The sequence below is a fragment of the Malassezia pachydermatis genome (genome assembly GCF_001278385.1).
Source record: "Malassezia pachydermatis strain CBS 1879 chromosome Unknown scaffold5, whole genome shotgun sequence".
In the NCBI taxonomy this organism is placed as follows: Eukaryota; Fungi; Basidiomycota; class Malasseziomycetes; order Malasseziales; family Malasseziaceae; genus Malassezia; species Malassezia pachydermatis.
In genome coordinates, this window is record NW_017253142.1 from 364,467 (window position 1) to 391,363 (window position 26,897).

A 26,897-nucleotide genomic window follows, 5' to 3' on the forward strand; every position below is an offset into this window, starting at 1 on the left:
GCCAGCCAGGACCTCTCACCTTCATGCCTCAATGCCCGAAATGACCCTAGGTAGCAGTGGTGAACCCCTTGCCCTCACTAGGAGTGATTTCAGCAAGCTCTACAATGCCAAAGAAGGCAGTGAGGACTGGGATGTATTGGAAGAGCAAAAATGGTCGGCGTACCATCGACTGGAATCCTTTCGACGCCTTGTTGCGTGGGCGCGCGGCGAGGGATGGCGTGGCATGAAAAACTACATTGGAACGCCGATCTTATATCCAGACTTTGCCTCTGAGTCGTTTGATTTGGTCCTGAATAGCGCGGCGGTGCAGCGTACCATTCAAGAGTTGGCGACACGGCGAGCCTCGCATATTATGAGCCATATCCACCAAGGGAAAATCTCCCCGACGATTGTGCAAGTGATGATGAAGGAGCCAGAGTCGCCATGGGACCCAAGTCTAGCGGGTATTAAGCTGGATCTACCCAAACCGCTACGTGATATCATCCCGAAGAACAAGCACTATCGTGGTGACGATTTGCAGCGGTTCTACACCTATGTCCACACCAAACTCATTGATGAGTTGAACCATGGTGCTGCAATAATCATGGAAAAGAGTGCAGCACGTCTGAACTCCGGCTCCTTTGTGCAAGGCTTTGGTTTCTCGGTGAATGAGATCCTAGTCTCCATGTACAACCTCGGCACGCATGTGAAGATGGAGCAGGTACTGGAGCTACGTCGTATTGCCGCAGATGCGCAGGAGAAGCGACAGAGCATTGTATTTTTGCCATGCCACAAATCTCACATCGATTACTTGGTGATGTCGTTCATTATGTACCGTATAGGCATGGCGTTGCCGCACATTATTGCTGGGAACAACTTGGACTTGCCTGTGTTGGGTGGCATCTTGCGTCAGGGCGGTGCCTTGTTTGTCCGTCGCACATTCCAAGGTGATTCGTTATACCCATCGGTGATCAAAGAGTACATTATGACGCTGCTAGAGCGTGGTATGAATATGGAAGTGTTTATTGAGGGCACACGCTCACGCACAGGCAAACTGCTGCCTCCCCGCTACGGCATTTTGAAGTATATGATGACGGCGCTGCGTGAGAATAGGACAGATGATATTCTGTTGTGCCCTGTGAGCCTCCAGTACGACTCGGTGATTGAGGCAGAGACGTACGTCAGTGAGTTGCTTGGCAAGCCAAAAGAGCCAGAATCGTTGTACAATATTGTACGCAGCTCGTCATCATTGCTACAGCTCAAGATGGGCCGTATCGACGTGAGGTTCAAGCAGCCATGGAGTATGCGCCAGTGGCTTGATGAGGAGGCTTCTGCGCGTAAGCTGTCTGTGCAGACAGAGCAAACCGACAACCAGCTGCTGAAGGCGTTGGGCTACCGCATTTTGTCCGATATCAACTCGGTGTCTGTGATTATGCCCTCGGCGCTGGTCGGTACAGTGATGCTGACGCTGCGTGGCCGTGGTATTGGCCGTGCAGCTTTGATTGATGGTGTGACACGGTTGCGTGAACGTATTCTGAACAAGGGCATGGAAGTGGCCAACTTTGGTCTTGACCACATTGGCGACGTGGTTGACCGAGCACTGAAGGATATGAAGGGATTGATTGTGGAGCACAAGAATTTACTGGAGCCCACCTTTGAGCCTGTGAAGAAGTTTGAGCTTTCGTTCTACCGCAACCAGATCATGCACATCTTTGTGCACGAATCGCTTGTGTGTGTCGCTCTCTATACGCATGTGAAGCATGGCGGACCTGAATCGGATCAGGTTATGAGTTACAAGGAGCTGTACGAAGAGTGTGCATTTATCTCGAATGTCCTACGTGACGAGTTTGTGTATGGCTCGCTGCCATTGGAGCAGAATATCAAGAATGTAGTCAGGACGTTGGTCGAGGAGGACGTCCTGGCCTTCCTCCCAACCGAAGGACAAAGTGCGACGGTCGAAGATTGGGTGGAAGGCCGTGCCCTTTTGCACCTCGCCGAGGCGGAGCGCTTTTCTGGTCGGCGCCACTTTGACTTGTTCCTCTTCCTAGTGTGGCCATACATTGAGTGCTACTGGCTCGCTGCTGTATCGCTGCTGGCGCTGGCGCCTGAGCGCCCTGTGGGAATGGACACCAAGAAAGTGCCGTGGTACCAGAACAAGGATTTGATTCCCTGTGCACAGAAGATTGGGCACACTCTCTTCCAGCAAGGTATGCTGAGTCATGACGAAGCTGTGAATGGTGCATCGCTGGCCAATGCGTTCTCGTACTTTGAGCAGCGCAACATTTTGATCAAGCGTAAGAAGGGCGAACGAAAGCCTGTGACGCTGGTCACGCTCAACCCTGAATGGATCCCCTCGGCGAACCCATTGGGTGTGCAGCATGTCTCCGACCTCCCAGAAGAAGAGTATGGCCGTTTGGCGCAGTTTATCAGTCAGCTGGGCGACTTCCGTCGCGAAGGAAAGGACCGCCGTAGTCAGAGCGACTGGCGTGTGAGCGCGCACATCTATGCCGGTGGTGCCAAGTTGGTGGAATGGGCCCCGCTGGAGCAGGCCCGTAAGTTGAAGCTTTAGTCTAGAACCGTAGTAATATACTGAGTACCACGCCGCTGCTCTTCCCGACGAGCCAATTGACGTTCGTACCGGTCGACACGCCGCTGCAGATCAGGGGCATCGCGTAACGATGTCATGGAGACCCATTGACGACATCCCGCCGCTGGGCACGCAACTTGCAAGCCTGTATGCCCTTGGTCACGTATATAGGTATGAATGGCATCGCGTGAGTAGGCATGTTGGCATTTGGTGTTGATGACCGGGTCCTGCAATAGCGAGGCCGTGAGGGGACACCGATATTGCAGCACGGTGCCACCCACCACAATATCATCGTCCTCGTCTTGCGCTGTGTCTTGTTCATCGCCGGGTTCTGGAGTTAGGTGGACTGTGACATACCTGCCGGGATCAAATCCACCAAGGGCGGCATCGCACCATCGCCATTCACTTCCTGCGAGGTCAGTAGAATGTATACGCACCCATACACGCGATCGAAAGTCGATGTAGTGCGCATTACGCGCATATTTTTGACGCGAGGTACGTGCCTCGTATGTATCCAGTTGGTCGCCCACATGCTGTTTGTATACATCCACCAAGTCGGTCTAGACGCGGTAAGTCAGCAAGGAACGTACCGACGCAGTCCCCTGCGCAATCGAGGACTGAAGCATGTCCAAAGTGCGCTCTCTACACTCTGATTCATGCATCAAATCGAGCAATGCTCGTGCACTCTGGTCCAGCTTAGCGACGCGCTGAGATGTGAGGGCAGCGCGATACGTACGTGTCGTTCGCCTTCGTACTCTTCCAAATCAGCAGCCATGTCAGGCAACAAATTAAGATGCGCCTGAATCTGTGTCATCACATTCTTGTGCTGCACTATCATCTGCCGGAGACGCGGCGCAAGCCCTGCCTCAATCGTTCGCTCGTCCGTGCCACTCATCCTACCACAAGAGCACGCGTCGTCCAACAACCCAACGACCCAGTAATTACCTCCACATGAAGAACATCGACGCGTGGCTCAGGCGCCCACCGTATTGGCCAAAACAGGACAGCCCCACGTGGAGGTGGGCGTTGAAAGAGGCACGACCGACCCGACACTGTTTGCTCAGTGTCACCACCATGTCGAAGTGTACGCCGTGCATCCAGAAGACACTGCTTGCCCTGCTGGCGGTCCTTTCGATGGCCACAGGTGTGTTTATTTCTTACAAGGCCATTCATGAAAAACCGAAGCCAAACTTTGAGTACTTTAGCAGCCTCTCGCTGACCGACGCTCGCACCGTCCTCGGCCTCGATCCGCAAAGTCGCTGGATTCCCGGCCAGGCTGCATGGACAGAGAAGGCGGAGCATTTTTTCCTGCTGCTTATCTACGTGTTTAAGCTGATGGGCTCGCAGAACGTGGGCCGTGGTGGCTTCATGTTCATTATGTCGATGTCGATGCCCATCATGATGTTCACCATGGTGCAGTCGATAAAGCCAGACACCAACGTCCTGTTGCGCGGTGTGGCTATCACGTTGGTGTACTTGTTGGGACAGCTGATTTGTGTTGGTGCGGCTGTCCCGCTTGTGTACTTGCCCCTTTTCATCTTTGTTCGTGCGATGAACTTGAGCAAAGTGTACCCTGATCGTGCGTTTGGTGAGAAGGCGCCGGGTGTGATCAAGCTCGTGAATATGGTGGCAGGTGCACCGGCGATTCTTTCGTTCGTGATCCCTGTGAACCACTGGGCATGGATGCCGATCAATGTCGTATTCCAAGTATTCCCGCTGGTCTTCTTGGGTCTGTCTCTCTACCTGTTTATGGTCGGCCCACAGCGCTCGGTCACGTCAAGCAAGGTCTCTGTGCTTTACGAGGACAATATGCTTATGTCGATGGTCATCTACTGGTACTCCCTGTACAAGCTGGTGCCGTTCTTACGCATGTACAGGCGTGGTGAGCCCATTGCGCTAAACGACGGTGAGAAGCTGATTCTGTGGGACTCGCTGGGTATGTTCCTGACTCTTATCTACTTTGTCCTTGTCGATATGATTGCCGACATCCAGCTGAAGAACGAGACTGGTAAGCCGCTGCATAGCGCCTCGCCTGTGAAGTGGATCTTGGGCACGATCAAGAGCACGCTGATGGCTCTGGTTGTCGGCCCTGGTGCCGTGATGGATATCTACCTAGCCGCGCGCGAGGACACAGCCACACCCTTGCATGCCTCTGCTACAGTGCGCAAGCGCCAGTAATGTCGTTGTTTTACAGATGGAGGCCCGAGTACCCATGCCTGGGCCTGGTCATCGCTTGTAGAGAGATTGTAGGCGCGCCGCGTCGCGCGGTGAATGGCACGTGACGTGCCTCTCAACTTTTTTTTGTCGACGCGCGTGCCGTCTTAGTTCACCGTCTGGACCATGAAGTACATCGTCGTGAGTGGTGGTGTCATCTCCGGCATCGGTAAGGGTGTGATTGCCTCGTCGACAGGCCTGCTTCTTCGTACGCTAGGCCTGCGTGTGACAGCGATCAAGATCGACCCTTACATGAACATTGATGCTGGTACGATGGCGCCGACGGAGCATGGTGAGGTCTTCGTCCTCAACGATGGTGGTGAAGTGGATTTGGATCTCGGTAACTACGAGCGCTATCTCAATGTGACGCTTACTCGTGACAACAACATCACGACGGGCAAGATTTACCGTGAAGTGATTGAGAAAGAACGACGTGGTGATTACCTTGGCAAGACCGTCCAGATTGTGCCGCATCTGACGGATGCGATCCAGGACTGGATTGAGCGTGTGGCAGCACTTCCGGTCGACGAGAGCGGTGAGAAGCCGGATGTGTGTATCGTCGAGCTCGGTGGTACAGTCGGTGATATTGAGTCTGCGCCATTTGTCGAGGCGCTGCGTCAATTCCAGTTCCGCGTGGGCCACGAGAACTTTGCGTTGATTCACGTCTCGCTGATTCCTGTAATTGGTGGTGAGCAGAAGACCAAGCCGACACAGGCAGCGATCCGTGATTTGCGTGGCCTGGGTCTTGTGCCAGACATGATTGCGGCACGTTGCGCTGCGCCCTTGGAACGTGGTGTGATTCACAAGCTGTCGCTCTTCTGCCACGTCGGCCCTGACCAAGTACTGGGTGTGCATGACGTGAACTCTACGTACCATGTCCCTCTACTCCTCGAGTCACAGGGTATGATCCGCTTCTTTGAGCGCCGTCTGCAACTGGATCTGAAGAGGGATGTGCCGCCGGACCGCGTGGCGCAAGGTGCTGAGCTGCGCTCGCGCTGGAAGGAGCTCACTGTGGGCCATGAGCGTGCATTTGAGACGGTGGAAATCGTGTTGGTGGGCAAGTACACGTCACTGCAAGACTCGTACATGTCCGTGGTCAAAGCGTTGGAGCACGCGTCAATGCGTTGCCGTCGCAAATTGATTTTGCATTGGGTCGAGTCAGGCGACTTGGAGCCTCGGACAGAGACTGAACACCCTGTTAAGTACCACCAAGCCTGGCAGCTCTTGTGCTCTGCGCAAGGTATCATTGTCCCTGGTGGATTTGGTACGCGTGGTACAGAGGGTATGGTGCATGCCATCCGCTGGGCGCGTGAGAAGAAGGTGCCGTTCCTGGGTATCTGTCTGGGCTTCCAGTTGGCCGTGGTCGAGTTTGCTCGCCACGTGTGTGGCCGCACGAAGGCGGCAAGTGCTGAGTTGGATGAGACCACGACAGACCCTGTAATTGTGTACATGCCTGAAATCAGCCGTACGCACCTCGGTGGTACGATGCGTCTGGGTCTTCGCCCTACGATCTTCTCGGATGATAGTGCATCATGGAGTAAGATCCGTAAGCTCTACGGTGGGAATGCAACGGTGTGGGAGCGTCACCGCCAACGTTACGAAGTCAACCCTGAAGTGGCGGGTGAAATCGAAGCAGGCTCTACGAAGGAATTTTCCTTCCACTTCATCGGTAAGAACGAAAAGGGCAACCGAATGCAGATTGCCGAGATGAAGGACCATCCGTTCTTTGTGGGTATGCAGGCGCATCCGGAGTTGGCATCGCGTCCGCTGAACCCTTCGCCGCCCTTCCTGGGTCTTGTCGCAGCGGCGGCCGGGGTGCTAGACGAGCAGCTGGAACGCCAGTTGAAAGAATTCAAGCCCCCTCACCCTGAATCGGTAATGGTCTTGGAGTCTGCGCGCGAGGCCCAGGAGAGCACTGAGACATCCGCCACGGCGGCTGCATAGATATATAGCACGTGACGTTACGTTGGTTCGAGACGATCCAGCATGATCCTAGGGGTCAGTGCGTATGCATGGGCTGTACGGTCGATGCAAGCATCGGCTGTGCTTCTCCCTCCGGTGCTGTGCATGGTCAATGCACCTTTTGGTAAGTTTGGGATCCCCACATCGTGGAATGTAAATGGTGCGTTACAGTGTAGCTTACAGCAGGCAATGTGGGCTGGATGATCATGGAGCTAGTGGCGCCCCTTACCGCAGTGGTATGTGCCGCTCGAGGGCCTGTACATACCGCGGCAAGCACATGCATGTTGGGTTTGTTTGTTGTGCATTATATCAATCGCGCCATCATCCAGCCATGGCTGAATCCTCCACGGACTCCTCTGCATGGATCAGTCGTGGTAAGCGCGATTCTATTTAACTTGATGAACGGATTCATGCAGGGTGTATGGCTTACACGCGGCGGGTCTGTACCAAAAGGCCGCATGGCACCCATCGTGGGTGTGGGCGTGTGGGCCTGCGGCTCGGTAGGCAACATTTGGCATGATGCGCTACTTCGACGGCTTCGTAGGACATCACCCGCGCCTGATGAGACGGTGATCCGCACTTCGTCATCACTCTATCGCATACCCCAAGGTGGGGCCTTTGCGTGGATCAGCTATCCGCACTATGTGTGTGAATGTAGGTACACCAACCAACTAACGAAACCAGGGCTCGAATGGGCAGGATGGGCCTTTGCATGTGTCCAATGGGTACCCCATATACAGGAGGCATGGTACATGTACCCACCCATTCTCTTTGTCCTTGTAGAAATAGCGGTCATGGCCCCTCGCGCATGGCGTGGCCACGAATGGTACCGCCAGCGCTTTGGCCACACGTACCCCGCGCGGTGGGCGTTGGTCCCTGGGCTTTGGTAAGCAATAGCCACGTGGTTTTGGTAGATACGTCTCGCTCCTCGACCACGTCGATTTGCAAGGAAAAGGCCATGGTACGTAATGCAGTGAGGTTCTGACAGTAGTCGGAGTTGCGGTACTGGGGCAACCCGCAGCTGGAGCATTGTATGTGGTATATCTTCTAACGGCAGTGCATGCCAAGTATACGGGCACGATTCATCCTGATATTACAAAACAGTAGGTTCTTTGGATGGCGACTCACACCTCAGTGAATGGGCCGTTCATCAGCACCGTGATACCAATGCTGCTGTGATTGCCCAAGGTCCGCTCCTTTCATATATGGCGATTGCCGATGGAGAGACGCGTGCCCGTACACAATTCCGTCTGTGTGAAGTACGTACCTACGACAGACTAATGTCGCAGAATATGCTGCAACCGTGTGGCCCGCCGCCGGAGCGTCAAGAGCTGATTTGAAATGTAGTATATAGAATTGTCGTAAAAACGCTATGTGTTGATACAACTCATGTACATTACGCAGACGCTGTAGTCGTAGCGGCATCTGCTGCAGCACCCTTGCCACGCCGCTTGCCATCCGACTCGCGCTTGACGCGTTTTCGTGGTTGCTTGGTGCTTTCCTCCGGCTCATCAGGCGGTGGTGGCTTGGCCCCGAAAAAGTCGTCTTCGTCGTCGTCCAACGCCCAATTCACGCCTGGCGCTACTACTGAGGTGGACTCGCGCTGCGCCGCCTTGTTTTGCTTGCGACGTGCATGCATAGCACGTGCATTGTCAGCCTTGTCCTGCGCTTGCTGTGCCTCGTCGGCCTGCTTGCGACGCAGCATGGAGTCGGCCAACTCGTCGTCGTCCAACAAGAGCGAGACAATCTCTTGGGGTTTGGCCATGCCAGACTCAGAGTACGCCTTGTTGCCCACGACGATATCCTGCACCTCTTTTTTGTTGCGTGCCATTTTGACGATACGCTCATCGATCGTGCCCTTGGTAATCAAGCGGTATACAGTAACCTGCTTGGTCTGGCCCAGACGGTGCGCGCGATCCATGGCCTGGGAATCGTTCGATGGATTCCAGTCGTGATCGTAGAAAATGACCGTATCGGCGGCCGTCAAATTGATACCGAGACCACCAGCACGCGTCGAAAGCAAGAAAATAAACAGCTCCGGACGCGTCTGCCAGTCCGTAACCATATCACGACGATCCGAGATTTTGGAAGCACCGTCCAAGCGTAAGTACTTGTACTGACGGTAGATGAGGTACTCTTCCATCAAGTCGATCATACGCGTCATTTGGAAGTAAATGAGGACACGATGACCGCCTGCCTTGAGCTCACGCAAGAGTGAATCCAGACGCGCCAACTTGGCCGAATCCACAATAAGTTTGTCCATACGTGGCACTTGCATGGGCGTCGCCCACAGCTGCCACGCAGGCGATCGCGACACGAGGCCCTGCGGGGGAATGCCAGGCAGACGTTGCTGCATACGAGAGACTTGGGCAGGGTCTTCGGCAGCCATGGACGGGAGGCCAAACAGCGTCTGCTCCAAGCCGATGTCGGTCCGTTCGCGCTGCGTACGGTCGTAAAAGGTACGGTCGTTGGCATGCAGACGCGGCATAGGCGCCACGGCAGCAGGGATGGCGGCTTGCAAATCCATACCACCACGTGCCTCAAGCACATGCGAGACAATGTCGCCGAGGGGCACAAGCGTAGGCGTCGGGCGCTCATGCGCCCATGGCAACGGCTGGTGCACGTAACCACGACGACGCAAAGCGGAGGCCGCCCAGTCGGGCTGCATGTACGGCGCACACTGTGCCCATGTGTGTGCCTCGTCCACGTCGCGCACGAGCCGCGTGAGCGTGGGCCCATGGAATGTCGCTTCGACGTCACTCGGTTGCAGATGGAAGAACGGCACAAAGTCAAACGTCCGCGAGGACGGTGTATGCACAGCTTCGTGGATATAGGGGCGACGCCAAATGTTGAACAAATGGTCCAAGTACTGCGTATCAAAGCCCACGCGATTCGATTCGGTAGGGACATGCGTAATGGCATCTTGGACGAGCAACCGTGGGATCTCGCGATCAAGCAGCGACTTGGAGGTATACGAGCACGAAAGTAGATCTGTGTCGCGTGGCGGCGCCGCCGACGATGCAAACTCCGCCATGGCCAACGGCGCGCGTACATCCGCCCGCTCAAACAGTTCTGGGTGATTGCACACTTTGCGGAACTGCATAACCAAGTTCATCAAGCTCTTGAGGCCCGACTCATCGTTGGTCGCGGCCTTGTCCACAAGCTCTGCGACTGAGACATGAGAGCGCAGGTTCTGGTACAGCATCTTTTGACGAGCGGACAGTTCGCAGAACACGTCAATCTCAATCTTCTCGCCCAGTTCGTTCTGTACGTTCTTCTTCACACGACGCAGCATGAATGGCTTGAGGATCATGTGCAGACGACGCAGCTGGTGCTCGTTGAGCGTGCCCTTGTTTTCGGCATGGTTCTCAATGTCCTTCGAGAACCACTCGCTGAACTCGTCGTGCGAGTCGAATAAGCTAGGCATGATAAAGTGCAAGAGCGCCCACAGTTCCTGCATTGAATTCTGCACAGGCGTACCCGTAAGAAGCAGACGGTTGCGGCAATGGAAGCCTAGCAGCGTCTTCCATCGATTTGAGGAGCTCGACTTGATCGCCTGCGCCTCGTCCAGCACCATGTACTGCCACTTGACGCGCTGGAAGTACTTCTCGTCACTGACGACCAGCTGGTACGACGTGACAAGCACGTGGAAAGGCGCATCGCGGTCGTAAGAGATCTGCTTGCGGTTCCAAAACTTGCGCAGCACGGCACGGTCCTTGACATTGCCCCAGTACGGCAGTGCCTTGAGCGCGGGGACAAACTTGGTAATCTCCTGCTGCCAATTGTGCAGCGTCGAGGCAGGCGCAATCACCAAGAAGGGGCCCCAGATATCGTGCACTTCGGCCAGGTACGCCATCAGCGAAATACTCTGCACCGTCTTGCCGAGACCCATCTCGTCGGCAAGAATGCCATTGATGCCCTGCTCGTACAGATTCGCAAGCCACGACAACCCTTTGAGTTGGTACGGCTTGAGAGTGCACGTGAGCATTTTTGGCTGAGTGACTTCGGTCGCACCCATCGACGTTGGGTTCAGGAAATCCATGTCGTCTGCCGAGAACGGCTGCGGAGCCTCACCGGCATCCCCTTGCTGCTCGGCCAGTTTGCGGCGCTCCTGGGCGACCGCCGCATCGAACGCTTGCGCCTTTTCGCGGGCGGCTTGCACGGCCTCCGTCGCATTACGAGCGGCATGCGCCCGCAAATTCGACTCGTCCTCATCATCAAAGTCAATGTCCTGCAGGGCCGCGTCAGGATCCACAGACGCTACAGAATCAGACCCACTCGACGTGGTGGCGGCCGCTTTCGTGGCGGCATCACCTGCCGTCTCGTCCGACTCCTCGGCTTCGGCCGTCTTGAGCTTGTTGCCCACAAAGTGACTGTACAGTTCGGTCTGTGTGATCAAGAAATTCAGCTTACGGGCCTGTCGCTTGGCCTCGCGCATTTCTTCCTCCTTCTTGGCCTTCTCCAGCGCTTCCTTCTCGGCCTTCTTGCGCAGATCACGCTCTTCACGTTCGTTGCGCTTCCAGTACAGCAATAGCTCACGCATGACTTTGCGGGCCCGCAGTTGGATATCCTTGGTCGACTTGTTGTTGCGGGCAGCGCCACGACGGGCCTCTCGCTGCACGACCATCGAGAGACGGCGCCAGTACATGGCCTTATTCGTGGCACTAGCCACCACCGTACGGTATACTTTCGGGATATCACGCTTCGCAATCAGGGTCCATACACGATCGTGAGCTTCTGACAACATGGCCGCACGGCGAGCGCCGATGGGTATAGGGCCACGAAGTGCACCTGTGTCAGGATCAATCAGTTCGGGAATGGGCTCGCCTTGGCCGTAGCCATGGTCGTCAGGCAGGCTCACATCCGCCACCAGCTCGTCCAGGTAATCCGAGCTGGAAGCTCGACGGGAGCGCTTTGTGTCGGAGAGCGTATCCAGTAGCTCCATATCAATGTCGTCATCGTCGTATGTCGACGCTATGGCCTTGGCATCGGCATCCGTGGCCGGCACAGAGCGCTTCGCTTGCGCCCGACGCTGGGCCGCCAAGAACCGCTTTTCATAACGTTCGCATAGACGCTGTACCATAGAGCGTTGGCGGTCCTGTAGCAGCGTCGTATAGGCTGACGCCATCCGCGTTTCATGCGCTTGCCGTTCCTGGCAGTACGATGCCAGCTCGGCCGCATACAATGGCACATTCTCGTCGGCAGACAAGTCACTATCCCACGCCGACTCTTCTTCCATAGCACGCGTAGAGGCCTGCATGGAGCGAGAGGAAGGCACACGAGACAAGGTTCGTGTGGCTGTAGGCGACGAAGAAGGCGCGCGTGAAGACGACGCGATCGAGCCCTGTGCTGCGGTAGGGAATGCATCCGGGTCGTCAGGCAGCGGCGGCGACGACATACGCGGCTCCGTGGCCCATGACGTGGAAGGGCCAGCAGGTGGCTCTTCGGAGCTGGACGACGGGTGATCGTTCAGAATGTTGGAAATGGACATCGCAGGTCGACGCGAATGAACCCATTCATCTTCGGCCCACGTCTCCTGCGGCGAGGCAGGCGATCGAGTGAGCGGCGCGGGAGGCGCCGTCCTGCCATACTCGTCGCCTGCGGGGGATGACGCGTCTGCCATTGGGCCGCGTGGCGGGGGGGAGCTGGTGGACGCGACTGTATGCAAGTCCATGAGCCACTCAGGTTCAGTGGCTGGCTAGGGGGGAGGACGTCGCACACGCGTGGACACACCAAGACGTGGTCGTCAACACGAAAAAGGGGGATGCCCACAGCGGAGGGGATAATCTCGGCGGCCGTGTGCCAGCTGGTAGGCGGCCCGGGGCGCTGCTCAGATTTTTCCTCCGCGCAGTGCTTCAAGGCCGTCTATCCGCCCAACCATGAAGCCTCCAGCGCTTTCGCACGGTGCGTGCCCGGCATGACGTCGAAGGGCCTTATAGGAAACTTCGTTGGGTGTTGGATGAGTCAGCAAGGCACGTCTGACACGCTTGCTGCCACGCTTGTCGCGGCCAGCGCTCGTCCCTTGTTCGACCGGGTGCTATGCCTCCACCTGCTCAATTGCAGGCCGATGGGGTCGGCGTTAGCGTGCATCCTCGCTCGCACATGGATATACATAAGGGCATCTATGATTGTTGTACAGTAGTCCCAAAGCTGGGCGTCACGCGCGACGTACGAAGATACGAGGGGAAATTGCGGCTAAGACGTTAGTAGATCAAGTCTGTACGTACCGACTGAGCATAAGACCTTTCAAACTGCGAATTTCCGCCTTGATCTGGAGCATCTCCACAGCCGGACCCGAAGTGGCGCGGGTAGACGACTGGGCAAATGCACTAAAGCGATTCCCGATCACGCTCACAACATCTTCCTCGGACAGCAGCTTGGCACGAAGATCGTTGCGCACAGAATCCAGGGAGGAGCGGAACGACGACATGCTCTGGGTCGGTGTATACGCGGCACTGCCCGCGGTCGAGTCACGTACCAACGTACCCGGCCCAACGGGCGTCAAATCCAGCAAGCCTTCGTCGTCCTCGTCCGTCACAGACGCCGTAGGCGTACGTAGAGACCGGGCATCCTGGAGCGATTGGGATAGGCGGTCCAACGACGAACGCAACGACTGCGTCACATCAATGGGCGCCAACACACGACGACGGCGAGGGGGTGGCAGTTCGTCGGCGGCCGCATCGGCGTCCGCATCGGCGACAGTGGTATCGGCAGCGGGCCTTTCCTCGCTCGTCTTTGGCTCCTCGTCCTTGGGCGTCTCAGTAGACGCAGTAGTCTCGTCCTGTTTTTCCTTGGTCGTATCAACAGGGTGCTCCACCTTCTCCTCCGTAGGCTCGTCCACTTCGATCCACGTAGGCTCATAGCCCACCGGAAGAAGCTTGTACAGATGCACAGACTGCAACGCCCGCATAGAGTCAAGGACTTTACCAAACAGATCACGCTGCAAAGCCATCAAGTTGACACGCGCGTCGACCATGGCTGTCAAGCGAGGCATCAAGTAGCGGCGGTATAGGGCGACCATCACAGCTGAGGCGCCACCACCCAATAGCAGGAACATATGAAGAAGACGGAAAAACGTGACAAGGACATCATAGCGTGGGCGCGTCATAGTCGCCGCCAGCTTGGAAAGGATCTCGTTTGCGTCGCGTGGGCCAGGCGGCTTGGATGTTTGGTACAGAGCCAATGGCGAGCGCGGATAAGACGCTGCCGGTGGCGTAGGGACGTCGGAGGGCACGCTCAATGGCTCATCAAAGGCCTGTGATGCCTTGGTAAAGGCCTCAGCATCATTGGATGCTTCAATACGAGCGCGATCTTCGGCATAGGCACGCGCCATGACAGCATTCTCTGGACGCTCGGCATCTTGCCGCGCACGCTCGATGGCTTCATCATCCAGACCTTTGGATTGCAAGAACGAACGCTGCTCCTCGGTCAGGACCAATGGACCAGAAGAGGCTGCGCCATCCTGCGATCGCAGGGATGTGAGGAAGCGCACAGCCTGTGCATGGGACGACCCCGCGTCGCCCTCCACGCCCATCGTTCGTGCGCACGTACGTGGTGGATGGTGCCAGCGCGCGGGGTCGAGGAGCCATGACACGTGGCACCTCCACGTCCGAATGTCACGTGCACTTCGCAAAACTGCAATTCCGTGAAAGGCCTAGCAGGTGTTGCGGGCATGTTCACGAAAAAGGGGACGACGACACACGCTCCCAGTTTGTTCTCACCGTAACTACCAAGATGGACGCCGCTACCGCCCCTCAGAAGGTCCCTGTTAAGCTCGCGCGCGTACGTATCTTGTTGGTATGGGTATGCCCTGTATGAAGATTCAACTCCTGTCGTACAAGAGCGGGAGAGTTGCGCTTCGTGGGCGCCCATCCAGCCTGCATGAAAGAAGAGAAGAACTAACCTGTCTAGGTGACCAAAGTGCTTGGCCGCACCGGTTCGCGTGGTGGTGTGATCCAGGTCCGTGTTGAGTTCATGGACGACACCTCGCGCAGCATCATCCGCAACGTCAAGGGCCCTGTCCGTGAGAACGATATCCTTGCTCTGCTCGAGTCGGAGCGTGAGGCTCGGTATGTATATTGGAGAGGTAATGAGAATGCTAATACGACAGTCGCCTGCGCTAAGCGTATCATATCCCGTTGTAGACGGATCCCAAGTCGCCGGACAAGGATGGAAGAGCCGTGCTCTTGTCCACGTCCTGGCGCAGCCATAAAAATATACTCCTAACACTGATGTGTGGTTTCCTACTTACTGTGTGCGTGTGAGACAGACATGCCGCCATGCCAATGGGGCATGGCCGTGCATAGATAGGCATGAAGGTGCATGCGAGTCAGAGAGAGAAGCATAGACTGGCTATGTGGAACTATGTTAGGCAATGGCCGAGAGAACAAAGAGGCACGCTTCGTCGTTCGCTGCACGCACAGACAGCTCCATGGTCACGCCTTCCGAGGGCTCGTACATCATACGCACACGCGCCAGGACGAGGTCGAGGCCCGTGGGGCTGGCCAAATGGCCGGCCAGCATCATAGTGTGCACACTCGGGTTCGCCGGTGTATCTGTGCCGCCCAGAGCCCGCATACCGAGAATCTCGATGAGGGTCGAGCACGAAGCATCCAAGCTCTCGAGCGCCGTTAGGGCAAATGTCTCGCTAGCAGACGCAGGCAAGGTCTCCCACGTCGCAGCAAAGTCGATATCCGTAGGCTGCACATAATCGGCGACACCCAAGTCGAGCTCCTCTGTTTGGTACTCGTCCTGGTAGCCTTCTTCTTCCGGCTCGCCACTCGCGGGATCGACTTCCTTCGAGATGAAACGCAGCGTGTTGCTAAGGGTAGCCAGCGGGAAAGGCAGGCTCGCATCACGGCGGAGCGAGACGTATACCGTGCCACTTGGCATAGCCGCCGACAACGTAGGGACAGGCACAATAAATTCTTCCTCGAGCCCTGCCTCAATAAGGCCACCCACCACGACCATTACCTCTTCGAGCACAATCTCGGCCAGCGTGTTGGTCACGTTGTATTGCAATACAATGTGCTCCGCAAATACATGCTTTACGGCTGTCACCATATACTCCGTTTCACTCTCCGTCAGCGGCACAGGTGTGGAGGGCGACGAGGTCAGCAGCGTACCGTACGAAGCGAACTCCGGCACAGCCGCGAGTTGCGCCGCGTAGTCTGCGTAGGGCGTCGCGCCATCCACCTCGCTGGAAGCCGCCGCGCCGGTGTCTGCCGAGGCAGAGGTGGTGGCTGTGGAGACAAGCAGTGCCTCGTTCTGGGCCTCGGCTTCTTCGTCGGTGCCGGTAGTGCGTGGGACACTCTCAAAGTCAAAGGGCTGAGACGCATCCATCGCATCGACGTACGACTTGAGACTCTGCTCAAGCACCTGCAAGTCTGGTGTGTCGTCCACAGGCAGCGGGGCAAGGACATTGGGCTCAAGCATACGCAGCGCCAACGCAGCACGATCACGCACTTCATCGTCCACATCCTCCAAGCAGCGCTGCAGTAGCACACGAATACGCGACGTAAGCTCGGCATTTTGCGCGCCAAACTTGGCCAGCGAGTTGACAGCCGCTGCACGCACAATGGCATTCTCCAGAACGACACGGTTGTAAATGAACCGAATATATTTGTGCGGCTCAGGCATACTCGGTCCTTCGGCACCGAGCAGGTGCAGAATACGCACATTGAGCTTGGTAAACTCACAGTCTTCGATGAATTCACACAGATGGCTCAGGGCCACTTCCTTGCACCCACGAATGTAGCGGGCCATAGAGAAGATGGCTTCAACCACAGAGCGCTTGAAGTCGTAACCACCCTCGTCGCGCAGCACACCAGCCAGGAAACTGAGCATAGCAGCCTGCTTCGACGGGAATTTGAACGACAAACTGCGAATGGCATCGACGACAATCACCTTGAACTCATCGCTGATTTCCGACATAAAGCCACTGATCTGCTTGATCAAACGGTCGACACTTGACTCGTTGCCTGTCTTGAGCAGCGTCGCAATCGCATACGTCGCCACGCCGCGATTGGCGTCCGTAATGAGGTTCTCCATATCGACATTGCATGTCTGCACAAGTGCAGGGCGTGTCTGCGCCAATTCGGCCAACGTACGAACCGCGGCAAATTTCAGCACAGACCGCGGTGAGGAAAGGAACATTTGCAGGACCGAAATGGCCTTCGTCTGATGCTCGACACCAATGCCATGCATCGTGCACAGCGCACGCGCAGCTTCGTAGTTGACCATATCGCTCTTGTGGCGCAGCCAGCCTTCAAGAAGGTCAAGAAGAGGCACACGCATATTGGGATCTTCTTCAGCAATCTTCGCTGTGTATCGAACCAGCATACACAGGGCAAACGGATTGCGGAGCACAACACCCTGGCGCGGGTTGCCAAGCTGCTGCACCATTTTCGTCACGGCAATACGGTCACTCTGGCGTGACAGGTAGAGCAGACCCAACGCATGGTACTGCATCAAGTAGCTCATGCTGGGCACGCTCGCCGGTTCCACTTGATTCGAGCTGCTATCGCCGCCAAAGCGGAGCGTAAGGCCAGGGCGCAGGCCGCCAAAGGTGCTAGAGCCTGACGACACTGAAGGACGCATATTGATGGCTTCTTGGACCTCGTTGCTCCAGCGTTTCACAACATCGCGAGCGCCCATAAACAAGTGGTACGAAGACACCAGCGCAGCACAGGCCACGCTGGGATTGCGGTCCACAATGGCCGACTTTAGGTAGCGTTCCAGGCCCTGGACCATGCTGGGATCGATCACGCGCATCAAGGCTCGGATGGCATTGGGGCGGTACACGACCTCAGTGTTGGGCTGCATATCCTTCATGATAGACGCAGTGACCATAATCACATCCTGCGCATACGGCGCCAATTCCTTGATAGCCAAGTAGACCATCTGACGCAGACCAGGATCTTTGTTTTGAAAGAGCTTCGTCGCACCAAAGAACAAGTCGGTGGCCTCTTGCTGCGAAAACTTTTCGCCGGTATACAACAAATACAAGATCTTGGTTAGCAAAATACGGCATCGACGAGGGCTGATGTTCGACTCATTGAACACACGCGCCTCTTGGATGATGGCCGTCTTATCGTGCCGAAAGGCGGCTTCCTCATCCTTCTTGAACGACATGGCGGAGCGCGCACGTCCGTCGTCCAAGCGTCCCGAGCAGAAAGCGTCACAAGCAACCGACGACGGCGCGCCAGCCTGGCACGACTCGTGGTTTCTAACCTAGTAGGTACTATCAGAGTCTCGTCATCAGGACCCACTACGCCTCCACAACATGTTGGCGGCAGCGCCACGACCCACGCGCGGCCCTCGCCTCTATCGCGCGGTGGCGCTAAGCCTAATGACTCGGCCGGAGTCGCATGACTGGAGGGGAAGAGTCGTCCGCCAAGCGACGCTTACAGGTGCAATCGCTAGCATTGATCAGCCTCGCCGCCTGTCCTCTCGTCCAGAACGATGTCAGGTGAGGTGAATGAGTCGATTGCCTTCCTCTTAGGCCTCAATGAGTTTCAGGACGCGAATGCTGGTTCAGCGCCCGAGGCTAACATGGGCACGAACTCCCTCTTGCACGGCTTGAATACGCTACCCTCCGCCCCTGCTGAATCCAACGAGGAGGCGGCAAACCATTTTGCGAACCAATTATCGCTGTGGACTACAGCGAGCTTCTCGTTCGACGGGCCTATGGGCCATGCCCTTATTGCTGACGACGAAAAAGATGAAAAGAAGGACAAGGTCGATGACCGCGTCGACGATGAAGAACGACATCGTGCCATGGCAGCCTCGTCAGCGCACTCGAACGCAGCGCGCGATAAAATGCGTGCACTGGATCGAGACCCAGTAGAGGCGCAGGGCGGCATGCCACAAGCACAGAACCTGCCGGGCCCCACCATGCCGCCGTTGCCCACACCGATCTCGCTATCACCCGCCTCGTTCCAGCATTTGCCGGGCTCGACAGCGCCTGTGGTTGGCGCTACGAGCCACGCCGTACCTCATGCACCTACCGCGGCTACATCAGGCAATGCGACAGAGCCTCACATACCATGGACTTCCTCCTTTGCACCTCCAAGTGTAGGCACTTCCACTGCGACGCCAGCCTCGACTTCAGCGCGGGGCGCTGAGAATGGCGGCGCGTGGGACCTGACATCCACATTGGCGCTACAGTATCTCCTATCTAAAAACCCATCGATGCTCTCCAATTTGTGGCCCAACGGTGTGCCACCGTCAGCCGTGGCATCGTCGTCGTCGTCGTCATCTTCCAATACACCTGCGCCAGCTATGAATCCCTCAGTATGGCCACCCACAGCACCGACATTCACGCCTCCATCGCAAGGCGGAACGGATGGACTGCCCTTGCCTACACTCCCACCTCGTACAGACAGCAATGCCTCGTCCCTACCATCGCTGCAGCGCAAACGCAGCTTCCCGGCCTCCACGGCCTCGGCCTCTACGCAAGCGAGCCGAGGTAGTGGAGACGGCTCCAACAGCCCTACGGGCTTGGCCAGCACTAGCACGTCAGCATCTTCGTCGCAGGCAGCGCCGGCGCGTGGTCGAGCGGCTGGCTCCACGCTGGCGGACCGAGTCAAATTGGTCGATACAGGCAACCCAGAAGCCGATGCGGAAGCCAATCGGCTAGCGATCGAGGAAGACAAACGACGACGTAATACAGCGGCGAGTGCCCGATTCCGCATTAAGAAAAAGCAGAGAGAGGCGGCGTTGGAAATGTCCGCACGCGAACTGGAAGCGCAAGTCCATGAACTCAAGCAAGAAAATGAGCGTTTGCGGACAGAAAACGACTGGCTTCGTCGGCTAATTACCTCGCGGCCCGATGGCTTGTCCACCTTGTTCGGAGCAAGTATGCCGACGGTCTTTGGTGGGCTGCCAGGTATGCCGATGCCGCCTCCAGTGGCAGCGCCATCGTCCAACACACAAGCGCCGCCGCCTCCCACAACGCAGCCGGAGGAATCTGCCCCTGCTTCCTTTCCTGATACGACGGCGCCAGACTCTAAAAAATCGTTGTAAGGAGGCGCGCTGTCCTTTTGTTTGTTTTGTGTATAGCATCTATCGTGGTTGTATAGCGAAAAAGGATCCTTGTCTTCTATGGCCAGCATATGTAGACGAATGAACGGTTAGAATATCATAACAGTTTTCGTAAAACAGCATTATTGAGGGGAGTGAGCAGGTACGGGCAAGCCCGCCTCGGCGAGGAGGTCTGGATCTTGAGATTGGCCGATGGTCGTCATCGCCGCTTGGTTGGAATCCAGAACCACTTCTCTGCAGGCCGCCTGTAGAGCCGCGTACAGGTCAAAGTTCTGGCTCAGAATTTGAATAGGATAATTATCAGGATCGCGTACAATAATCAAGTCGCTAAGGTCGTCAGAGACGCACGCCACGTACTTTTGCGAGATGCCTACATCCATCATGGGCACACCAAGACGTGTGAATCGATGACGTGCTTCATGAATATCAGGGACAGAAATGCACAAATGATGAAAACCCTGGCGTAAGAGTCGCTGTACGTACCCCCTTATCCGTCTCGATGTGGAAGTTTTTGTCGCGCTCTGTGCCGCTATCGTGTGAGAAAATGAGCCCACATACCGTTGTTGTACCAGCTCCATCACAGCGCTTGCACTGCCAAACAAATCGTCTTTCTTATCGGCGGGGAACTGGAGCCATACTTTTTCAATTTGGCTGAAGGTAAGTCACCGCAAGCACCTACCCCACGTTGGCTTCGCGAATGAGGTTCATGCCTGTCCATGAGCAACTATCGAAATGACACATACCAAACACATGCTGGTAAAACATGGAGCTTTCCTCGATGTCTTTTACATGAAGACAGATCGAATGGAAGGAATACCCCTTTGTCTCCCGCCAGGGATTCGACATGCTTCGAAGCGTCGGGGCAGTGAAAAGGAAGAAAGATGTGGAGAAGAATAGAAGACCGTGGCTGGGCTTCGCAACGCCGAAAAATCGCAGACAACTCAATGTCCATACTCTAGCTACATGCAAGCGTGAGCCTATCATTGTTCGTAAATGTCCTCGTTGTGGTTAGATTAGATATTTTCTGGCGATGGAGCTGGCTTTAAAGACGTATCAACACCATGGAAGTGCTGGTGCTCTTCGATGTATTCCAGCTTCAAATGGCCATGTTGGTCGTAACGACGCGGGAATGTCTTCTCGATGCGCACGACATCGTATGGGTTCCACACACTAGATCGTGCGAAAATCTCGTCCATCTCTTCGAGACTTCGGCCCGCCGTCTCTGGGAAAATCCACCATGACGCGGGAGCCATAAGAAGATTGATGACACAGAAAATGAGGTAGGTATAGTTGTTGATATTAGCGAACGCAATAGGTGTAATCATCACCACCAAAAAGTTAAATAGCCAGTTCGCACTCGTCGAGATACCGTTCGCCTGCGCACGAATACTCAACGGCGTGCACTCTGCCGGGTAGAGCCAAGTCATACCCAGCCAACCAATCGCAAAGAACGTGTTGAAAACGAAAAGCATTACAACGCCACCCACCGCATAGCCATCACGGCGGGCTTTGCCTGGCACTTGCTCACACCAGATGCTTTCATTGATACGACCCTGTCGGTAAAAACTGCACATTTCTTCATCAATGGGCTTGGGATCCCATTGCAAGGCTGTGCGGCTCAAAAGACCAGTAAGAACAGCCATAGTAAAGGCTTGACCCAGCGCACCGAAAATCATCAGCTTTCGACGACCAAACTTCTCAATGGTGAAAATAGCCACCAAAGAAGCCAAGAAATACTCGGTACCGTTGCAAGCAGCAAGGATACGTGCGGTTACATCCGTCATGCCCATATTGTTCTGGAAAATTGTACCAGCATAATAGGTAATTAGGTTGATGCCTGTAATCTGCTGGAACATTTGAACCACGAAACCAAGAACCGTGCGATGGAAGTTGTGGCTCTTTCCTTGCTTCAGCAGATCACGGAAGCGCACATCCTTCGAAAGAGCAAGACCCTCGTTAATCTCGTCCACAAGCGTGTCGATAATCGGATCATGACGAGGACGCTCATGCAAAGCCGAAAGAACCTTGCGGGCATCCTCCTCACGACCGCGAAGCAAAAGCCACCGAGGACTTTCTGGCATCCAAATAGTAAGGAAGGTGGGAAGAATCAGCAGCAACTGGAAAGCAATAGGGAAACGCCATGATACTGTGTCGATACTAGTCGCCTTGACATAACCCTCCTGCAGTGGCGAAAAGCCTTTCGCACTGTCGGCCCAGAAAAGTGCAAAGTCGACCCAGTACGAAATCATAATGCCAAGCGCGATCAGGGAACCTTCAATCATAATAAGCATACCACGACGGTGCGGCGGCGAACACTCCGACTGCCACACAGGAATCGTAGATGTGTGCTGACCATTTCCAATGCCGGTAATGATACGGCCAACCCATAGCATAGCCACATGTTCACCAATGCATTGGATAATAGTACCAACCGCCATGAAAATACTGCCGATCCAAATCATAGCACGACGACCAAAAGCATTGCCCCAAATCAGACAGGATACAGCACCAGCAAAGCAACCAATCTCATAGATACCCACAGTAGCACCCTGTAGAGTTGGGTGGGTAGCGCCATTCATTGTAGGAAACTGCTGAAGAAACGAGGGAAGAGTCAACAGACTTCCCATGACACCCTGGTCATAACCAAACAATGTAAAACCGACACCAGCGGTCACGGCAATCATGATGTTGAGGCGCGAACCACTAAGGCCAATAAAGGTATCGTGCGATTTCCCATTCGCATAGACAGTGTGGTCCTTGGCAGTAGCATTATCAGCTTTTGCGCTGGAGGATTGCCCAAATGTTGCCATGTCCTCTACTTCGTCAACTCTTTTTTCAGACCAGGCTGCCATTGTAAACAAAAAGGACTGCGCGCTACGCCACGTTCTTGAACATGACTAGCTCCGCCTTCACCTTTTATTCTGTCCTCACTGCATTAGCCCTTCCCATTTGTCGCAGCATTGTGGGGTCATGTCAAACCTACGAAAGGTGGACACGCCGATCAAGGAGCCAATGACGATATTTTACGGACCATTTCGTTGAAACCCATGGATAAACTCATGCAGGGATTGCAAAAAGAAACGGCTGGTTGGCGCCCGAACTACGCCGCGACGAGAGAATTGACTGGTCACCTGACAGACATCATGCAGCCTTCCCAATGTGGATCCGACTATATACAGAAGCATGTTGATTCATGGAGAACGATGTCCATGCAAAGAGCCAATAGTATACACAGCCCAGATATTTTCCGACTATGTCTATCTGGTGTGCCTCGCATGACGGAATGGTTGGCCCTCTTCTTACAAACCCGTATGTAAGCATGACGAACTCCTCTGCGCAACAGGCGTAGCCCAACCACCACGCAGAGCGCGCAACGATATGCAAAGAGATAGAGAAAAATACTTGGAGGCACAAGGAACAAATTTAGGCCACTTAAAAGAGAGCTTGAACGAGATCGCTATACCCCATCACATTCAGCACCGATCTAGTGTGACCACCCTGCGTGGCTGGTGCCTATGATGTCATAGATGGCCGGGCAAGGGTGATGCAATCTCTGCGAATCAACGCCGGCCGAAGGACCAAGCATGGGGGAGGGATTTAATTGGCTTACCAAGTGCCTTAAATCTTCACCAAAATAATCAATCTGATAACCTCGTTGCATTAGGCAGGTCCGAATTGCCCTACGTGAGGCCACAGACAATCTGATATTTTTCGGTGACAAGATTTGCTTTAGTATTTAGAGATCCACACGACAAAAGAGTGCCCGTCTACACCGCATACAGTATGTCGCGGGTAGGGACATTTGTCAAAACCCTTTTTACGGATATCTGGCGGGTGCACTACCCAGAATTCGAGAAGCCTGCGGGTTATGGTCTGGAGAATGAGAAGCCGAAGGCTCAACTTATGCCCGAATTGGAGGTCGAGCGCGATGAGCGTGACCTTTCGGAAGACGAAGTGAAACAAGTCGGTGTCGTTATTGCAGAGGCGACCTATGCTGTGTCAGGATATACGTGGTACGGTATTGCTATATTCCTGTGGATTACCTATTTCCTTTATGCCCTGGATAACCAAGTGATTGCCAGTACGACACTGACAGTGACTGCGAGTAAAGAGTATCTGCCTGATGGCAGCTCAGTCAACTCATCTACAGCGTACACTGTGCAAGCATTGTTCACTGCTATTGCCAAGCTAGTGGTTGCCAAAATTGCTGATATTTTTGGACGTTTTACGGCGTTGTGCGTCACAGTGTTTTGCTACACGTTGGGCTTTTTGATCATGGCCGTCTCACAGAACAGCGCTGATTATACTGGTGGCGTTGTCTTTTACGGTATCGGGAATTCTGGCGTGCAGATGGTCATTTGGATTGTGTTGGCCGATTTCCTGTCTGCGCGCTACCGTATGCTAGGCTACGGCCTTGTGTCGCTGCCCATGTTTATCGTTTTTGCGACAGGACCAATGATCCAGCAATCGTTGACCATTAAAAACTGGCGCTGGCTTCCTGGTATGTTCTGCATTATGATCCCGGTAGTCACAGGTTGCTTGATGGCGATGTTATGGTACCTGGAATTTAAGGCTCGTCGTACGGGTCTGGTACCGAAGCACCCATATCTCCGCAAGGGTATTCATTATGCGTTGTGGAACCTGTTTCTTGACTCGGATTTGATTGGCTTGCTTTTGCTGGTGGGTGGTTTTGCCATGATTGTGGTGGCACTTATTCGCGGAGGAAGTCAGTATACGCCATGGTCTACAGATTGGGTCATCGCGGTTCTTACAGTGGGGCCTATCATCTTGCTATTTATTCTACCCACATATGAATACTTTATTGCGCCACGACCTTTCTTCCGTCGCTCGTGGTTGAACAAGGAAGTAATCATTGCCATGCTCCTGGCGTTCTTTGACAATATGGTGTTCGGTGCCAGTTTTCAAGTCATCTTTAACTGGATCATCGTCACGTACGGCTTTGATTCAACTGCAAAGGAGTCCAAATACGTGACCTTCTCTGACACTCTTGCGCTCACTCTCTTTGGCGTTATCGCAGGCTTGATTATTGCCTACACACGCCGCTACAAGTGGTTCCTGGTGGCTGGTACGGCGGTTCGTATGATTGGTTATGGTCTTCAAATTCGCTATCGCCACCTCAATTCGTCGATTGTGCAGGTGGTCTGGGGTCAGATTGTGCAGGGTATTGGTGGTGCTTTCCTCGGTGAGATCTTGACATTGATGTCACAGATTACAGTGCGTCATCAGGACCAAGCCATGGTGACGTCGGTGATCCTGACGCTGTTTTCTCTTGGTAACTCAGTCGGTACCGCTGTCTATCAGGCTATTCTCAACGATGAGCTCCCGAAGAAGCTGGACCAGTACGCCCCGATGCTTTCCGAGGCGCAAAAACAGGCGGTGGCACTGTCACCAACGTCGGCCTTTATGCCTGCAAGTTCTTTCGGCTTGGGTTTGCAGCACGGCACGCCTGCAGGTGATGCGGTCTCGACGGCGTACAACGAGGCCAGTGTGCACGTGGTGTACTTTGCCATCGGTATTTCGGCGTTCTTGTTCGTTCTGTCGTTCTTTGCGCAAGACTGGTACCTACCTCGCTCGAACAATGTGGTGAGCGATGAGCTGCCAGAGAAGAATCCGTTCCGCATGCAATCTGACAGGACGTACGACGAGGCCATTCAGGTGGCGGAGAAAGGGGGGCCGGCAAACGCGGCCCTGCCTGGCACCCAAGACGAGACTTTGCCGTCGATGGGCTCGGACACGACGGCGACACACATGGGTGGCTTGGCGCCGCCCAAGGGAGAGGGCGAGCCGGACATGATTCCTGTGGCCGCCCCTGGCGAAAATACCGAGAAGGGCAACCACGTAATGGCTTAAGATTGTACCGGCTGGTTCGTTAATTGGCGTGGCCTAGATAGTTGATATGCATCGCACGTAATTTATTGGGTTTCTAGGGTGAAGCGGGTGTGCCCATCTTGGAGAGCTGCGACCACACCTGGCGTGCCATCTCAAGGAACACAGCTTGGCTCGTTCCTGGCTCCTTGGCTTGAGGGCGGAGGACTTCAGGGATACCTGCGTCGCCACCCTGACTAACATGCATCTCTAAAGGAACGCGGCCCAAAATGGGGACATGCCATTGCTCGGCCAGCGCTTCGAACGACGACGCAGGGCCAAAGAGGGGGTACGTCGCACCGGTATCAGGCGCACGAAAATGGGACATATTAAGGACCATGCCGAGAATAGGGACATGTACTTTGTGGAACATCGACATGCCTTTCCGCGCATCGATCAGTGCAACTTCTTGTGGCGTGCTGACGATCACGGCGCCATCGACCAGGACCAGTTGGCTGAGGCTGAGCGCGACGTCGCCTGTGCCTGGTGGCATATCGATAACAAGCACATCCAGAGGCGCCAGGTCACTTGTAGCAGGGTCAGTTGTGGGAGTGATACCGGCACGCCAATCCACGTCGAAAAGAAGCTGCTGTACGGCTTTCATGACCATTAGGCCACGCCATACGATCGGGGTATCTGCGTTTGAGCCAGACGCAGCCGGCGGGAGAAGGAAGCCCATCGACATGCACGGGACTGAGTAGTTGGTCATAGGAATCAAGGCACCTTCTGTGGGCAGGTTAGCAGGCAGGCGACGAGGATCACGTACGCTGTGTCAGATCCGGCTCGCCCATATCTTCGAGGCGCATAAGTTTCGGGACGCTTGGGCCAAAGATATCAAGATCCAGGAGACCGACACGCGCCCGACGCCCCAGCTGAGCTGTCGACGTGGATGCGAGGCCCAGTGCGAGGTTGGCAGCAACGGTACTTTTGCCTACGCCGCCCTTGCCACTTGCCACGGCAATCACTTGGCGGACATTCGGGATGCGCCTGCGTGGTTGAGTCCCACCACGCCGTGGCATGGTCGGTGGACGCCGTTCATTGTTGCGCGGCAAGCCCTGCCATTAGTCTCGAGTATCACGTACGAGGGGGTTTTCATGGGCGCAGCGTGCCGTCGTACTCAAGCGCCGCACTGCATTGTGCCATACCATCATCGAACTCTCGAAAAAAGGGCCAAATTGGGTGGAGGCCCTGGCGACTTGCCGGTCCGGTGCGGTGCCTGTCTACG

The 26,897-nt window shown here is 55.2% G+C and overlaps 14 protein-coding genes across 14 annotated transcripts; 7 read left to right on the plus strand and 7 right to left on the minus strand.

Moving 5' to 3' along the window:
* Positions 1-40: 40 nt before the first annotated feature.
* Positions 41-2,548, plus strand: Malapachy_1866 (glycerol-3-phosphate acyltransferase; the record flags this gene model as incomplete). Its single annotated transcript, XM_018136362.1, has 1 exon — positions 41-2,548. One exon carries the CDS (start codon positions 41-43, stop codon positions 2,546-2,548), a length of 2,508 nt encoding a protein of 835 aa, XP_017991511.1.
* Position 2,549: 1 nt separating this feature from the next.
* Malapachy_1905 (e3 sumo-protein ligase nse2) lies at positions 2,550-3,461 on the minus strand (the record flags this gene model as incomplete). Its single annotated transcript, XM_018136401.1, has 6 exons — positions 2,550-2,583; positions 2,618-2,897; positions 2,924-2,975; positions 3,010-3,126; positions 3,157-3,273; positions 3,303-3,461. The coding sequence occupies 6 exons, from the start codon at positions 3,459-3,461 to the stop codon at positions 2,550-2,552; spliced, it is 759 nt and encodes a 252-aa protein (XP_017991347.1).
* A 179-nt stretch (positions 3,462-3,640) lies between these two features.
* Positions 3,641-4,744, plus strand: Malapachy_1894 (hypothetical protein; the record flags this gene model as incomplete). Its single annotated transcript, XM_018136390.1, has 1 exon — positions 3,641-4,744. The coding sequence occupies one exon, from the start codon at positions 3,641-3,643 to the stop codon at positions 4,742-4,744; it is 1,104 nt and encodes a 367-aa protein (XP_017991219.1).
* A 162-nt stretch (positions 4,745-4,906) lies between these two features.
* On the plus strand, positions 4,907-6,724 carry Malapachy_1862 (ctp synthase; the record flags this gene model as incomplete). Its single annotated transcript, XM_018136358.1, has 1 exon — positions 4,907-6,724. The coding sequence occupies one exon, from the start codon at positions 4,907-4,909 to the stop codon at positions 6,722-6,724; it is 1,818 nt and encodes a 605-aa protein (XP_017991515.1).
* An 812-nt stretch (positions 6,725-7,536) lies between these two features.
* On the plus strand, positions 7,537-8,082 carry Malapachy_1868 (hypothetical protein; the record flags this gene model as incomplete). The annotated part of the gene is given in 6 exon segments (XM_018136364.1): positions 7,537-7,628; positions 7,640-7,703; positions 7,734-7,773; positions 7,800-7,845; positions 7,878-8,001; positions 8,032-8,082. The coding sequence occupies 6 exon segments, from the start codon at positions 7,537-7,539 to the stop codon at positions 8,080-8,082; spliced, it is 417 nt and encodes a 138-aa protein (XP_017991517.1).
* Positions 8,083-8,138: 56 nt separating this feature from the next.
* Malapachy_1873 (ino80-atpase with chromatin remodeling and helicase activity) lies at positions 8,139-12,365 on the minus strand (the record flags this gene model as incomplete). Its single annotated transcript, XM_018136369.1, has 1 exon — positions 8,139-12,365. The coding sequence occupies one exon, from the start codon at positions 12,363-12,365 to the stop codon at positions 8,139-8,141; it is 4,227 nt and encodes a 1,408-aa protein (XP_017991534.1).
* Positions 12,366-12,864: 499 nt separating this feature from the next.
* On the minus strand, positions 12,865-14,276 carry Malapachy_1903 (hypothetical protein; the record flags this gene model as incomplete). Its single annotated transcript, XM_018136399.1, has 2 exons — positions 12,865-12,937; positions 12,970-14,276. The coding sequence occupies 2 exons, from the start codon at positions 14,274-14,276 to the stop codon at positions 12,865-12,867; spliced, it is 1,380 nt and encodes a 459-aa protein (XP_017991349.1).
* Positions 14,277-14,476: 200 nt separating this feature from the next.
* Malapachy_1867 (40s ribosomal protein s28) lies at positions 14,477-14,865 on the plus strand (the record flags this gene model as incomplete). The annotated part of the gene is made up of 3 exons (XM_018136363.1): positions 14,477-14,524; positions 14,654-14,811; positions 14,853-14,865. The coding sequence occupies 3 exons, from the start codon at positions 14,477-14,479 to the stop codon at positions 14,863-14,865; spliced, it is 219 nt and encodes a 72-aa protein (XP_017991512.1).
* Positions 14,866-15,109: 244 nt separating this feature from the next.
* Positions 15,110-17,875, minus strand: Malapachy_1870 (coatomer subunit gamma; the record flags this gene model as incomplete). Its single annotated transcript, XM_018136366.1, has 1 exon — positions 15,110-17,875. One exon carries the CDS (start codon positions 17,873-17,875, stop codon positions 15,110-15,112), a length of 2,766 nt encoding a protein of 921 aa, XP_017991537.1.
* Positions 17,876-18,205: 330 nt separating this feature from the next.
* Malapachy_1892 (regulatory protein cys-3) lies at positions 18,206-19,768 on the plus strand (the record flags this gene model as incomplete). The annotated part of the gene is made up of 1 exon (XM_018136388.1): positions 18,206-19,768. One exon carries the CDS (start codon positions 18,206-18,208, stop codon positions 19,766-19,768), a length of 1,563 nt encoding a protein of 520 aa, XP_017991486.1.
* Positions 19,769-19,908: 140 nt separating this feature from the next.
* Malapachy_1907 (hypothetical protein) lies at positions 19,909-20,632 on the minus strand (the record flags this gene model as incomplete). The annotated part of the gene is made up of 6 exons (XM_018136403.1): positions 19,909-20,113; positions 20,144-20,244; positions 20,270-20,315; positions 20,345-20,437; positions 20,466-20,496; positions 20,530-20,632. 6 exons carry the CDS (start codon positions 20,630-20,632, stop codon positions 19,909-19,911), a joined length of 579 nt encoding a protein of 192 aa, XP_017991345.1.
* Positions 20,633-20,799: 167 nt separating this feature from the next.
* Malapachy_1875 (sugar transporter stl1) lies at positions 20,800-22,596 on the minus strand (the record flags this gene model as incomplete). The annotated part of the gene is made up of 1 exon (XM_018136371.1): positions 20,800-22,596. One exon carries the CDS (start codon positions 22,594-22,596, stop codon positions 20,800-20,802), a length of 1,797 nt encoding a protein of 598 aa, XP_017991538.1.
* A 973-nt stretch (positions 22,597-23,569) lies between these two features.
* Malapachy_1890 (drug:h+ antiporter) lies at positions 23,570-25,657 on the plus strand (the record flags this gene model as incomplete). Its single annotated transcript, XM_018136386.1, has 1 exon — positions 23,570-25,657. The coding sequence occupies one exon, from the start codon at positions 23,570-23,572 to the stop codon at positions 25,655-25,657; it is 2,088 nt and encodes a 695-aa protein (XP_017991204.1).
* A 73-nt stretch (positions 25,658-25,730) lies between these two features.
* On the minus strand, positions 25,731-26,691 carry Malapachy_1885 (hypothetical protein; the record flags this gene model as incomplete). Its single annotated transcript, XM_018136381.1, has 2 exons — positions 25,731-26,398; positions 26,439-26,691. The coding sequence occupies 2 exons, from the start codon at positions 26,689-26,691 to the stop codon at positions 25,731-25,733; spliced, it is 921 nt and encodes a 306-aa protein (XP_017991524.1).
* Between the last annotated feature and the right edge of the window lie 206 nt (positions 26,692-26,897).